Source organism: Amblyraja radiata, chromosome 1, assembly GCF_010909765.2.
Source record: "Amblyraja radiata isolate CabotCenter1 chromosome 1, sAmbRad1.1.pri, whole genome shotgun sequence".
Taxonomy (NCBI): domain Eukaryota; kingdom Metazoa; phylum Chordata; class Chondrichthyes; order Rajiformes; family Rajidae; genus Amblyraja; species Amblyraja radiata.
In genome coordinates, this window is record NC_045956.1 from 30,087,244 (window position 1) to 30,102,088 (window position 14,845).

Sequence of the window (14,845 nt, forward strand, 5' to 3'; positions counted from 1 at the left end):
GCATACCTTGAGGAGATATCGCAGTGGAGTAGACAAAGTGTTCAAGAAGGAACTGCAGATGCTGGAAGATCGAAGGTACACAAAAATGCTGGAGAAACTCAGCGGGTGCAGCAGCATCTATGGAGCGAAGGAAATAGGCGACGTTTCGGGCCGAAACCCTTCTTCCGGGAAGTTTAATACTGTTGCACTTTGGGAGGTCAAATGAGAGGTGGAAGTATATTGTACATAGAAAGTTCCTTAGGAGCCTTTATGTACAGAGGAACGTTGGAGTGTGAGTCCATAGCTCCCTGAAAGTGGCAATACAAGAAGAGAGGGATTAATAGGCACATAGACACATAGAAACATAGAAAATAGGTGCAGGAGTAGGCCATTCGGTCTGCAATAACTGCAGGAGTAGACCATTAGGCCAGCACCGCAATTCAATATGATCATGGCAGGTCATCCTAAATCAGTACCCCTGTTCCTGCTTTCTCCCCATATCCCTTGATTCCATTAGCCCTAAGAGCTAAATCTCACTCTCTCTTGAAAACATCCAGTGAATTAGCCTCCACTGCCTTTTGTGGCAGAGAATTCCACAGATTCACAACACTCTGGGTGAAAAAAATTGGTGTGCGTGGTCCCGATGGGCCAAAGGGCCTGTTTCCACGCTGTATCTCTAATATAAACTAAACTAAACTAAACAGATTGGGATTGGAGTGAAACAGACAACAAGTAGGCAGATGGGATCAGATTAATTTGGCATCATAGCCGGCACAGACATGGTTGGCTGCACAGTCAGTTCCAGTGCTAAAGTTAGACACAAAATGCTGGAGAAGCGACTTGACCCGAAACGTCACCCATTCCTTCTCTCCAGAGATGCTGCCTGTTCCGCTGAGTTTCTCCAGCATTTTGTGTCTATCTTCGGTGTAAACCAGCACTTGCAGCTCCTTCCTACACTGTTCCTGTGCTGTATTGTTCCACATTTTATCTTCTAATATATCTCCTATCAGTTGTTTTATTTAAACTAATACTCTCCACGAGTCATGCAATGGCCATCCATGCCTGAAAGTAATCTTTTTGATGGCGTCTTTGGCTTCTTTTCTTGTAGGGTGAGTTTCCAGCCCAAATTCTACCTCAGGTTTTGAACTGAATTGGATTACTCCAATGCGAACCTATTTAAAGGAAAATAATATATTTAACAGCAGGCCCAAATTAGATTTGAACATTGACAGATGTAATCATTATGACACTATTTTTGCATGTATTGTGTAAAATTTAACTTTGAAAGCATGCACAAAATTTCAGAAGAAATTGACTCATAAGAAATAAAAAATTAAATTCAAGACAAATGTTGTCTTTTGATAATTGACTCGATACTGAATGTCAAAATTCAGATAATCAGATCTGTGCCACATCCAATATACCAATTAAAAAAAACATAGTTAACATGTCATCTGTTGTGAAGATTGCTGAATCACTGACAAAAATTTGAAGATTTCTGCATGAATCTATAAATGTGCCAAATCTATAAATCTCCCGAAGATATACACAAAATACTGGAGTAACTCAACGGGACAGACTGCATTTCTGGAGAGAGGGAATGGGTGACTAGACCCTTCTTCAGACATAATCTCCCGGTGAGCAAGGGGGCTGCCCCTCATCCGGGCCAACGTCCATGCCAGCGTGTCCCTGGAGAGGGAGCACGCGGTGTCCACGGGAACTCTGGAGGCCTTCCGTGAATGCTGGTCGCCACGGGAGGTAGAGTGTATTGTAGAAAAAGTTGACAATATATTAATCTGATAACTGTTTGATTGTAAACTGCCAATGGCATTCTTGATTTTGTTAGTACTCTGCACATGCATAATTGAATAAACACTGTTTGTAAACAATTTTGATTTTTTTTAAAAGGGTGAGCAGGGGGCAGGGACACTCCTGGTGAACAGGGACACTCCTGGTGTACAGGGACACTCCTGGTGAACAGGACCACTCCTGGTGAACAGGGACACTCCTGGTGAACAGGGACACTCCTGGTGAACAGGGACACTCCTGGTGAATAGAGACACTCCTGGTGAACAGGACCACTCCTGGTGTACAGGACCACTCCTGGTGAACAGGGACACTCCTGGTGAACAGGGACACTCCTGGTGAACAGGGACACTCCTGGTGAACAGGGACACTCCTGGTGAACAGGGACACTCCTGGTGAGCGGGCCCGATTCTCCCACCATGGCCGGAGGACAGAGGAGGACTCGCCCACCACGGGTGGAGAGGCTGGCACGGAGCGAGTGCTTGAGGTGGGGCAGTCGAGTTGGTGCCCCGAGATCGGGTCGGTTCGGGTCAAGGTCGGGTCAGTGTCCATGTGGGGAGGTCTGGTCGGGGGACTCAAGGTCGGGCAGAGGACGGGGTCGGTCTGAGTTGGATGGGTCATTTGGCCAAGAAATAAGAAGGTCCCAGTGGGTGGGTTGGGGGGACAGAGTAGGGATGAATACTTTTTGTCACTTTGTCGGCCCCTTTGTGGCGACTCTTTAGTGTACTTTGTCTGCAAAAACAAAGAATCTCACTGCACCTAGCTAGGTACAAGTGACAATAAAGAATCATCATCATCATCGTAAACTCCCAAAGGTCTGGTCAGTTGTCACAGCCACAGAAGCCTATAATATGAACTAGACTGTGTTCAGGAAGGAACTGCAGATGCTGGTTTAATCTGAAAATAGACACAAAATGCTGGAGTAACTCAGCGGTACAGGCAGCATCTCTGGAGAGAAGGAATGGGTGATGTTTTGGGTCAAATAGACAATAGGTGCAGGAGTAGGCCATTCGGCCCTTCGAGCCAGCACCACCATTCAATGTGATCATGGCTGATCTTCCCCAATCAGTACCCCGTTCCTGCCTTCTCCCCATATCCCCTGACTCCGCTATCTCTCTCTTGAAAGCATCCAGAGAATCCGCCTCCACCGCCAAGGCAGAGAATTCCACAAACTCACAACTCTCTGTGAGAAAAAGTGTTTCCTTGACTCCGTTCTAAATGGCTTACTCCTTATTCTTAAACTGTGGCCCCTGGTTCTGGAATCCCCCAATATTGGGAACATGTTTCCTGCCTCTAGCGTGTCCAAGCCCTTAACAATCATGTGTTTCAATGAGGTGCCCTCTCATCCTTCTAAACTCCAGAGTGTACAAGCCCAGCTGCTCTATTCTCTCAGCATATGACAGTCCCACCAGCCCGGGAATTAACCTTGTAAACCTACGCTGCACTCCCGCAATAGCAAGAATGTCCTTCCTCAAATTAGGGGGCCAAAACTGCACACAATACTCCAGGTGTGGTCTCACTAGGGCTCTGTACAACTGCAGAAGGACCTCTTTGCTCCTATATTCGATTCCTCTTGTTATAAAGGGCAACATGCCATTCGCTTTCTTCACTGCCTGCTGTACCTGCATGCTTACTTTCATAGACTGATGTACAAGGACCCCCAGATCCTGTTGCACTTCCCCATTTCCCAACTTGACACCATTTAGATGATAATCTGCCTTCCTGTTTTTGCTACCAAAGTGGATAACCTCACATTTATCCGCATTAAACATCATCTGCCATGCATCTGCCCACTCCCCCAACCTGTCCAAGTCATCCTGCACTCTCATTGCATCCTCCCCACAGTTCACACTACCACCCAGCTTTGTGTCATCTGCAAATTTGCTAATGCTAGTTTGAATCCCAGGTCGTGACATCTATCTATATCTTTCATTCATTTGTTCTATATCTCTCTCCATCACCGTCTATATCTCTCTTTTCCCTTTCCCCTGACGAGACTGAAGGAGGGACTCGACCCGAAACGTCACCCATTCCTTCTCTCCAGAGATGCTGCCTGTCCCACTGAGTTACTCCGGCTTTTTGTGTCGATATTCATGAATTTGATTGTACTGTGTGTAGAAAAAGTATTGGAAGTTTTGATAATTAAGTCTGAGCAGGCAAATTAAACCATTAGAAAAGTGCAAATATTACTTTCACAACAAAAATATTATCTATTCAATTTTAGAATGAGCTGCATGTTCCTAATTTCTATCTAATTTTATTATAGTCGTTTTCACTTACTCTGTCAGGATTAATGTCAAGAATATCACACAGTTTGGCAGCAAAGTGTTTTGATCTTTCAAAGCTTCCTTTCCCAATGCTATAAGATCCATCCATCAACAACAAAACATCAATAGAGGAAGAACACTGAATTACTAGGGAGAAAAACAGAAATGAAACACAATTAGCAGTCTTTTGACTTCACACACAGTTTTTACAAGTGGCCACACAGATTGCTCAAAACTCAATGTGTAAAGAATACATTTTAAGGGTGGCCTGGTGGCATAACGGTAGAGCTACTGCCTTACAGCGCCAGAAACCAGGGTTCAACCCCAACTACAGGTGCTGTCTGTACGGAGTTTGTACGTCCTCCCCATGACCTGCGTGTGTTTTCTCCGAGATCTTCGGTTTCCTCCCACGCTCCAAAATCGCACGGGTTGGTAGGTTAATTGGCTTGGTATAAAATGTCAAAATTGTTCCTAGTGTGTGTAGGGTAGTGTTAATGTGCGGGGAATGTTGGTCGGTGCGGACTTGGTAGGCAGAAGAGCCAGTTTCCGTATTTCTAAACTAAACTACAACTGAACATATTCATTTTACCATTGCATGTTGTGTCGCATAAAGGGTTTGAGATAAAGCTCTCAGCAAAATCTCACTGTTAGGGAGGAGAGAGTCATATTAAAAGGTTATATGGTTAGTGTAGGAATCTTTGACATGTGAAAAACAGTCTTCAAGCCTTTTAAAACAGTAGCTTACAAGTAGATTGAAGAAGTGTCTCAACCTGAAACGTCACCTATTCCTTCGCACCAAAGATGCTGCCTCACCCGCTGAGTTTCTCCAGCATTTTTATCTACCTTTGGTTTTTCCAGCATCTGCAGTTCCTTCTGAAGCATACAAGAATAGTCGGTTTTGTGTTTATATTGTGCAACTGTATAAAAAAATGCTCTCTTTTATAACCTCTGGAATGCCAGAGGTTGATTCGAGACTTAATAGAAGTATATAAAATTATGAGAGGCTTAGACAGAGTAGATGGTCAGAGCCTTTCTCCCAGGGTGGAAATGTCCAACATTAGAGGGTATCTATATAAGCTGAGAGGAGGAAAGCTTAAAGGAGATGTACGGGGCAAGTTTATCAGAGAGTGGTGGGGGCTTGAAACGCACTGCGAGGAGTGGCGGTGGAGGCAGATACGATAGTGGCGTTTAAAGGACCGTCAGATAGGCACATGGAAGTGCAGGGAACAAAGGGCTATGGATCATGCCCAGGCAGATGAGATCAGTTTATCTTGGCATCATGTTCGACCCAAACATTGAGGGCCAAAGGGCCCATTCCTGTGATGTACTGTTCTATGTTCTAAACAAAAGCAGCATTGTCACAGCAGGGAGACACTTGACATAAGTGGTTTGGAAAATGATCACTGAATAAGCTGTATGCACTCAAAGGCTCATCAAGAAATGCATGCATATTCATATATCTCACAATAATGAGATGCAGCAAATGTAGCATGACTATGGAAATGGAATCCAATGTACTCCTCGAGAAACACCAAACCCTCAAACCGAAACACATGGTCATAAGGTCATAAGTGATAGCAGAATTAGGCCATTCAGCCCATCAAGTCTATTCCGCCATTCAATCATGGCTGATCCATCTCTCCCTCCTAACCCCATTCTCCTGCCTTCTCCTCATAATCCCGGACACCCGCACTAATCAAGAATCGATCTATCACTGCCTATCCATTGACTTGGCCTCCACAGACTTCTGTGGCAAAGATCTCCACAGATTCACCACCCTCTGACTGAAGAAATTCCTCCTCATCTCCTTTCTAAAGGAATGTCCTTTAATTCTGAGGCTATGACCTCTGGTCCTGGACTCTCCCACTAATGGAAACATCCTCTCTACATTCACTCTCTCCAAGCCTTTCACTATCTGCTAAGATATGGATGAGAGATTAGAATAAGCGAGATCAATGTATAATCGAGAAGCATGACATATGCCGGCTATGAACAGCCATTAACACAGGGAAACAATAGATGAACGGTTTAGCCATTAGAACCACAAGACGTTTTAGGATAGAGATAATGGATGCCATTTAACCAAGTATTAAAGTTAAACGTATTGGAGTTAAGGTATTTGCATCATTGAGTCACTGATGGTGGAAACTAACAGAGGAATGGGTTCTGTGTACATTCATGCAGACCAGGGGAGATTCAACACTGGCTACTCTGCCACCTAAGTATAACAAACATGGCCATGATCAAATATCAGAGCTGCCAATATGTGTATTACCATTGTATCCAAAACGTATAAAAACTAATGTAAAAAAACACAAAATGTTGGAAACTATAAGCAGCTCAGGGAGCATAAGGTCATAAGTGAGCAGAATCAGGCAATTCGGCCCATCAAGTCTACTCCACCATTCAATCATGGCTGATCTGTATCTCCCTCCTAACCCCATTCTCATGCCTTCTCCCCATAACCCCTGACGCCCGTACCAATCAAGAATCTATCTCCTCAAACTGCGGAGCATCCTGGACAATACAGCTCACCACGTCCATGATACACTGGTCAACCTGAGGAGTACCTACGGCAACAGATTGGTTCCACCAAGATACAGGACAGAACGCCACAGGGGATCCTTCTTCCCTGTGGCTATCAAACTACAACTCCTCCCCCTTCTGTCGTGGGTTAGACTGAGATTCTCCAAAGATGCTGCCTGACCCATTGAGTTACTTCAGCTTTTTGTGTTTACAACCAGTTATAATCAGTGCCACCACTCATGCTTCTCCCCACTAGGTGGCAGAGCAAGAAAAGTTTATATTTTCACATAATAGCAGGGATGTTTCTTTGTTCCCGAGAAAATTATCCAGGTCATTTAATGCTGAAAATCAATGGAACTCATTCAGTGTAAATGAAAATGAATATCTATATATTTAGATCAATCTGCAATATAGTCAGGATTGGAAACAAATATACCAGGTTATAGAACTTGTAGGAAAGAGAGAGTGGGTACTAGACTTGGTAATTAAAAATGAAAGCATTATCAATATGGGACTTCACTGAAGAAGGATCTTGACCCGAAACGTCACCCATTCCTTCTGTCCAGAGATGCTGCCCGTCCCGCTGAGTTACTCCAGCATTTTGTGTCTATCTTCGGTTTAAACCAGCATCTGCAGTTCCTTGCTCCACAGTACAAGTATGAGATCTATTCACCAAAGGAAAGCCATTGAAGACTGAAGAATCAAGTGGCAACATAAAAATAGTCAAAACATTTAAAATGGCAAAAGCTTGCACAGATCCTGATAAAAGGAAACTTTGAAAGAATAGTATAACAACTAATGAAAAGCTAAAAATTAAAAAATAAATTGTCTGAGCAATTTTACTAAGAATTATAAGACAATGTTTTATTTTTTTAATTTATTGTTCATCTTTTAAACAAAACAAAGTTTTCTATCTCTTCTTTCCTATTCGTATGCATATACACATTTAAAAAAAAATGTTATTGCCACATTTTCTACATTTGCTGATAGCCTTTTCTCTAGTTCACTCTTTGTTTATTTCCCCTTTAAATCCACTGAGCTTTTTGAATTTAACCTGATTCTCGCTGATTTCAATAACCTACCATATGTCACAGGCTCTTATATTCTGCTTCACTTTACTCTCTCCCTGTATCTGGTCATTCAGGGAAATCTGCCTTTAATATCTTTACCTTTGTCCCTCAATGCATCTAAAACTGTACCTGAAATGCCTGCACCTTAAAAGCTTCCTGCGGTTCAATTGCAGGGAATGGTAGGAGCCTGGGGTAGTGTTGTGGGGCAGAGGGCTCCAGGAGTACAAGTAGAATATCCTGAAAGTGACGTTGCTGATAGATAGGATGGTGAAGATGACCTCTGGCATGTTAGCATTCATCAGTCAGAGAAATGAACGTAGAAGTTGGGACGTTATGTGACAGTTGTACAAGATGTTGATGAGATTGCACTTGGAGTATTTTGTTCAGTTTTGGTCAACCTGCTGTAGGTAAATAGAAGGTAGGCAAAAATGCTGGAGAAACTCAGTGGGTGAGGCAGCATCTATCGAGCGAAATAAATAGGCGACGTTTTGGGTCGAGACCCTTCTTCAGACGGGTGTGGGGGTGGGGGGGGGGGGTGAAGAAGAAAGGAAGAGGCGGAGACAGTGGGCTGAAGGTGAGCTGGGAAGGGGAGGAGAAAGCAGGGACAACCTGAAATTGGAAAAGTCAATGTTCATACCGCTGGGGTGCAAACTGCCCAAGCGAAATATGAGGTGCTGCTCCTACAATTTACAGTGGGCCTCACTCTGGCCCTGGAAGAGGCCCAGGACAGAAAGGTCGGATTCAGAATGGAAGGGGGAGTTGAAGTGCTGAGCCACTGGGAGATCAGGTTGGTTGTTGCAAACTGAGCAGAGGTGTTGGGCAAAGCGATCGCCAAGCCTGCGCTTGGTCTCACCAATGTAGAGCAGCTGACATCTAGAGCAGCGGATGCAATAGATGAGGTTGGAGGAGGTGCAGATTAACCTCTGCTATACCTGGAAAGACTGCTTGGGTCCTTGAATGGAGTAAAGGGGGGAGGTAAAGTGACAAGTGTAGCATTTCCTGCGCTTGCAAGGGAAAGTGCCAATGGAGGGGGTGGTTTGGGTGGGAAGGGATGAATTGACCAGGGAGTTACGGAGGGAGTGGTCTCTGCGGAAAGCAGACAGGGGAGGAGATGGGGAGATGTGGCCAGTGGTGGGATCTCATTGGAGGTGGCAAAAATGTCAGAGGATTATTTGTTGTATGTGACGGCAGGTAGGGTGGAAGGTGAGGACAAGGGGGACTCTGCCCTTGTTATGAGTGGGAGGATGGGGAGTGAGAGCAGAGTTACGGGGTATAGAAGAAACCCTGGTGAGAGCCTCATCTATGGTAGAGGAGGAGAACCCCCGTTCCCTGAAGAATGAGGACATCTCCGATGCCCTGTTGTGGAACACTTCATCATGGGTGCAGATGCGGCGTATACGGAGGAATTGGGAGTAGGGGATGGAGTCCTTACAGGAAGCAGGGTGGGAAGAAGTATAGTCCAGATAGCCATGGGAGTCAGTGGGTTTATAGTAGATGTTGGTCAGTAGTCTGTCACCTGCGATGGAGATAGTAAGGTCTAGAAATGGTAGGGAGATGTCGGAAATGGTCCAAGTGTATTTGAGTGCCAGATGGAAGTTAGTGGTGAAATGGATGAAGTCAGTGAGTTGTGTGTGGGTGCAGGAGGTAGCACCAATACAGTCATCGATGTAGCGGAGGTGGAGGTCGGGGATAGGGCCACGGTACGCCGCGAACAAGGATTGTTTGATGTACCCTACAAAGAGGCAGGCATTAATTGGGCCCATAGCTACGCCTTGTATTTGGAGGAAATGGGAGGAGTCAAATGAAAAGTTATTAAGGGTAAGGACCAGCTCCGCTAGGCAGAGGAGCATATCAGTAGACGGGGATTGGTTGGTTCTGCGGTTGAGGAAGAACCGGAGGGCTTTAAGGCACTCCTGGTGGAGGATGGAGGTGTAGAGTGACTGGACACCCATGGTGAAGATAAGGGAATGCAGGCATGGAAAACATGGAGTTGACGAAGAGCGTGTGAAGTGTCTTGAACATAGTTAGGGAGGGATTTAACCAGGATGGAGTCGAGGTATGTGGGAATAAGTTCGGTGGGACACAAACTGGCAGAAACAATGGGTCTGCCAGGACAGTCAGGTTTGTAGATTTTGGGGAGAAGGCAAAATCGGGCCGTGTGGGGCTGGGGAACGATGAGATTGAAGGCTTGGGAGGGCAGGGAGCCGGAAGTGATGAAGTCAGTGATAGTGTTAGAGATAATGGCTTGGTGCTCGTCTGTGAGGTCATGGTCCAAGGTTAAGTAGGAGGAGGTGTCTGAGAGTTGATGCGTGGCCTCAGCCTTGTTGAGATCAGCGTGCCGGACTACCACGGCACCTCCCTCGTCGGCAGGTTTGATCACCCAGTCAGGGTTGTTGCAGAGTGAGTGGATGGCTGTACGTTCAGGGGGGGAGAGGTTAGAGTGAGACAGGGCAGTGGAGAAGTTGAGGCGGTTGATGTCCAGCCAACACTTTAAAATTAAAATAAAGCCGGTAGATGGCCATGAGGGGGAGTCCAAGAGGTGGGGGTCCATTGGGGAGGGGAGAAGGGGTCATCACTGGGGGGATGAGGACTCCATCCAATGGAAAAACGCTTTGATGCGGAGGCGACGGAAGAAGAGCTCCACATCGTGGCAGGCGCGGAGCTCATTGAGGTGGGGAAGGAAGGAAATAAAGGTAAGGTTTATTTAGCTTTACCTTTAAATAAAGTAAAGCTGAAAGGAATGCAGAGAAGATCTACAAGGATGTTGCTTGGACTTGAACTGCATCCCTTGGAGCGCAAGAGGCTGCGGGATGATCTTATAGAGGTGTATAAATTCCTGAGGGGAACAGAAATGGTGAATGCAGTCTTTTAGCCAGGAATCAAGAGCTCGAGCACATAAGATTAAGGTGAAAGGGGAAAGATCCTGAGGGCCAACTTTAACACAGAGGGTGGTGGGTATATGGAACGAGCTGCCAGACAAAGTAATTGAGGAAGATATAATAGCAAGATTTAAAAGACATTTGGATAGTCAAATGGACAGGAAAGGTTCAGAGGAATGTGGGCTAAATGCAAGCAAATGAGACTAGCTTAGATTGCTCATCTTGTGCGGCATGGACAAGTTTGTCCAAAGGGTCTGTTTTCATGCTGTAGGACTTTGACTACAAGATACAAGATACAAGATACATTTCTTTGTCACATGTGCCAGTTGGGAAGGGAAGGCACCAAAGTCAGTCTTTTCCTCTAATGTTCCCCAATGTTCACCCGTGGTCGGGGCCTCCATTAAGTCCAAGACTAAGTCCAAATCTCTTTTGTCCTCTTGCAACGTTGACACAATTTAGTTTAGTTAAATTTAATTTTGGTTTAGTTTAGAGATACAGCATGGAAACAAGCCCTTCGACCCACCGAGTCTGCGCCGACCAACGATCCCTGCACACTAACAGTATCCTACACACTAGAGACAATTTAGACACTATCCTACACACTAGAGACAATTTACATTGCTACCAAGCCAATTAACCTACAAACCTGTACGTCTTGTGGGAGGAAACCAGAAATCCAAGAGAAAACCCATGCAGATCACGAGGAGAACGTACACACTCCGTACAGACAGCACCTGTAGTCTATGGCACTCTGGCGCTGTAAGGCAGCAACCCGACCACTGTGCCACCGTGCCACAATGGATTATACGTGTTCACGATAGAACATATCTAATCAATGTAAAAGCTGCTTGATTGATGAGCCATTAATGGTTTACCATGATATGAAGAGAACTGTAAAACTAAGTTGTTAGGTCTGCAGCACTTTCATCTGCCATATTATGGATGATGGGTGGAAATAGCCTCAAGTATTTTATTTACCTGCTCTCAACAAAAGTGAACAAAACTGCATAAAATTGAGAAGAAAGCACCAGCTTAAATGTTCAGCTTGAAGAAACTCTCTTCATTCCTGCTGCAAACCTTTTGTCATTTATTTTCCTTTCTATGAGTACTGTGTTTACCGACCTGTTATGTTGCTGCAAGTAAGAATTTCATTGTTCTGGTTTCGGTACATAGTGGGTTTATAAATTAATTGGCTTCTGTAAGTTGCCCCCTAGTGTGTAGGGGGTGGATGAGAAAGTGCGACAACATAGAACTAGTGTGAATGGGTGATCAATGGTTGGCGTGGACTCGATGGACCGAAGGGCCTGCTTCCATTCTGTATTTCTAAACTAAATATGACAATTAAGCAATTAAACTCTTGAAAACCCTTTGTTCTTCTTACAATTATTATTTGGCAATTCTAGTCCAATAGCAGCAATTCCAATGGGACAGATAGTTGGGAAGTTTGCTATTACATTACAATTATATAATTGAATGTCATTTTTCAAACCAAAATGTTGATGCTGTGTCCAGATTGTAAAGGGAATCATTTCTTATAAGCATATGTGAAAGTGCAATTTTCACAATCCATGGTCAGGGGTTTTGTGAATTGACTGAATTTTGATAAAGATATCAAAGTCATGTCAATTTCCGCAGTTGCTGCAATGTAGAGCAACAAAATTCAAGACAATATGATACGATATGATACGAAATAACTTTATTTATCCCAGGAAGAAAATTGGTCTGCCAACTGTGATAAAACACAACAAGATACATGAAACATAGACGAGTAGAAAGGCTAGGATTGGGGATGTGCAAAGATTGGGGGGGGAGAGAGGGAGGGGGGGGGGGGGGGGTCAGTCTCAGTCTACCCCACGACACAAGGGGGAGGAGTTGTACAGTTTGATAGGGAAAAAGGATCTCCTGTGGTGTTCTGTACTGCATCTTGACGGAACCAGTCTGTTGCTGAAGGTGCTTCTCAGGTTGACCAGTGTGTCATGGAGGGGGTGAGCTGTATTGTACAGGATGTTCTGCAATTTGAAGAGCATCCTCCCCTCCCAGACCACCTCCAATGAATCCTGACCCCATGCCCCCATGAAAGTAGAACATAGAAAAGTACAGCATAGGAATAGGCCCTTCAGCCCACAATGACAGTGCCGAACATGATGCCAAGCTAAACTAATCTCATATGCCTGCAGTAACCTGTCTGTCTACTTTGACTGCCTTTCTCACATTCTGCAACTCTAGTAATTCCCAGCACTTCCTTGCACCTATCTAAAAACCTCCAATGCTATTATTTTACCTGCCTCCATCATCAATCTCTGTGCTAAAAAACTTATCCCACACATCTATATAACAAAAAGTCTCATCTTGTCCACTTCCTGTCTGGCAATGGAAATGAAATGAAAATGCAATGAGCTGTTTGGCCTGCCCTGTGCTTGAAACTGCAATGGAAATTTGAATGAAATGAAAATGCAATGAGCTGTTTGGCCTGCCCTGTGCTTGAAACTGCAATGGAAATCGAAATGAAATGAAAATGCAATTAGCTGTTTGGCCTGCCCTGTGCTTGAAACTGCAATGGAAATGGAAATGAAAATGAAATTAGTTGTTTGGCCTGCCCCGTGCTTGAAATTGAAATGGAAATGAAATGAAATGAAATGTTTGGCCTGCCTAAAACCTCCGATTTCGGCCCACGTCCCCTATTAGTCGAGAAACCAGCCCCTTTTGCCCAAAAGACCCATATTAGCCCAAAATGCCAATTTTGGGCCCAAAGGCCCATGCCAGGCCAGGAAAAGTCCAGAAAAAGTGCCTTTCACTGAGATTTCATTCAGATATTTTTGTGAGTGTTGGGCCTGCTGACTATAACACCGTGGAGCTGTGGTTTACGGAGCTTCTAGCTGCGGCGGCATTGACTTTATCATCGCTGGGATACTTTGCTGAGGGTCACCAGAATTTCGGCCCAGCTCAGCCTGTGGACTTCGGGAGCCTCCATCTCCGGTAGGAAGCGGACGATTTGGAAACTCCAAGCCGTTTAGTGTGTTCTTCCATTCCGACGCCGGAGTTCCGATCATCCCGGCGAGAGGGCCTGAACATCGTGCCGTTCGTAGCGGCGACTGCGGCGGGCTCAAAGGCCCCGACCACGGGTGAAGAAAGAGGAAGATGACTGAACTTTATTGCCTTCCCTCACAGTGGGAAACGTTGATTCCGCTGTGGGGGGATGTTCATGTTAAATTCTATCGTGTGTTGTGTTCCTTTTATTTGTATGGCTGTATGGTAACTCAAATCTCACTGTACCAATTGGTGCATGTGACAATAAATGCAACTTGAACTTATTTTTGTTTACTTACTTACTTACTTACTTTTTATTACAGACTCAAGGTCCAGATAAATCACGACATTATATAGAATAAATTGCATGCAAAGGCACAATAAATTACATACAAAAGCACAATACATGGTTTAAGATCAAGAATTTAAAAAATCAGTGTCCTACAACGAGACAACAATACCAATCTCAATACCAATTTGTAGTGTGTAGTGCTAAACCTTATGTTTGATAAGGCCAAGATGATTTCATTTTCAGAGTCATTAATCCGGCATATAAATTTACACGTAAGATTTCTTAAGACAGTTTGTAAAGTATTGACTCCTGCAGCCACAAACATTTCACTTACACTACACCATCAAGGTCTCTTAAGTTATATTCTCATGGCATCATTATAACCTACTTTAAGTCTCTGTAAGCTTGCCTTTCTGTAGTTTAACCACAGGTGTGCAGTATAGAGTGGTGTACAATATGCTCTGAACAGAGACAGCTTCACTCCATCTGTACACGCACTAAACGTGCGTACGAGAATGTTTGTTTTAATCATTTACACAATCTGAGAGATACAACTACTACTGTAGTATAATAGACACAAAATGTTGGAGTAACTCAGCAGGACAGGCAGCATCTTTGGAGAGAAGGAATGGGAGACGTTTCGGGTCGAGACCTTTAACTTCAGACCTCTCGGGTCGAGATATCTAGTCAAATCTTTCACTAAATTGTTCTATATCTCTCTACAGCACTGTCTCTCATTTCCCTTCCCCCTGACTCTAGCGTCTCGACCCGAAACATCACCCATTCTTTCTCTCCGGTGATGCTTCCTGTCCCGCTGAGTTACTCCAGCATTTTGCGTCTAATCCTAGTACAGTAGCAGTTGTATTTCTAAGATTGTGTAAATGATTAAAACAAACAAAAATACATGTTACGATATGATAAAACAATTATATGATATGATAAAGATGTGATATAACAAAAATACACTTGTTAAGATATTTAAAACCTTAAATTGCTTGA

General features: G+C 44.3%; 1 protein-coding gene across 1 annotated transcript in view; it reads right to left on the reverse strand.

Moving 5' to 3' along the window:
* LOC116982628 (von Willebrand factor A domain-containing protein 2-like) overlaps positions 1-12,818 on the reverse strand; it is a 41,300-nt gene extending 28,482 nt beyond the window's left edge. The window contains exons 1-3 of the mRNA XM_033036348.1: positions 12,809-12,818; positions 4,066-4,199; positions 1,042-1,151 (exon numbers count right to left, since the gene is read on the reverse strand). Coding sequence (XP_032892239.1) covers positions 1,042-1,151; positions 4,066-4,199; positions 12,809-12,818 — 254 coding nt within the window. The remainder of the gene's footprint in view (positions 1-1,041; positions 1,152-4,065; positions 4,200-12,808) is intronic.
* Positions 12,819-14,845: the final 2,027 nt, after the last annotated feature.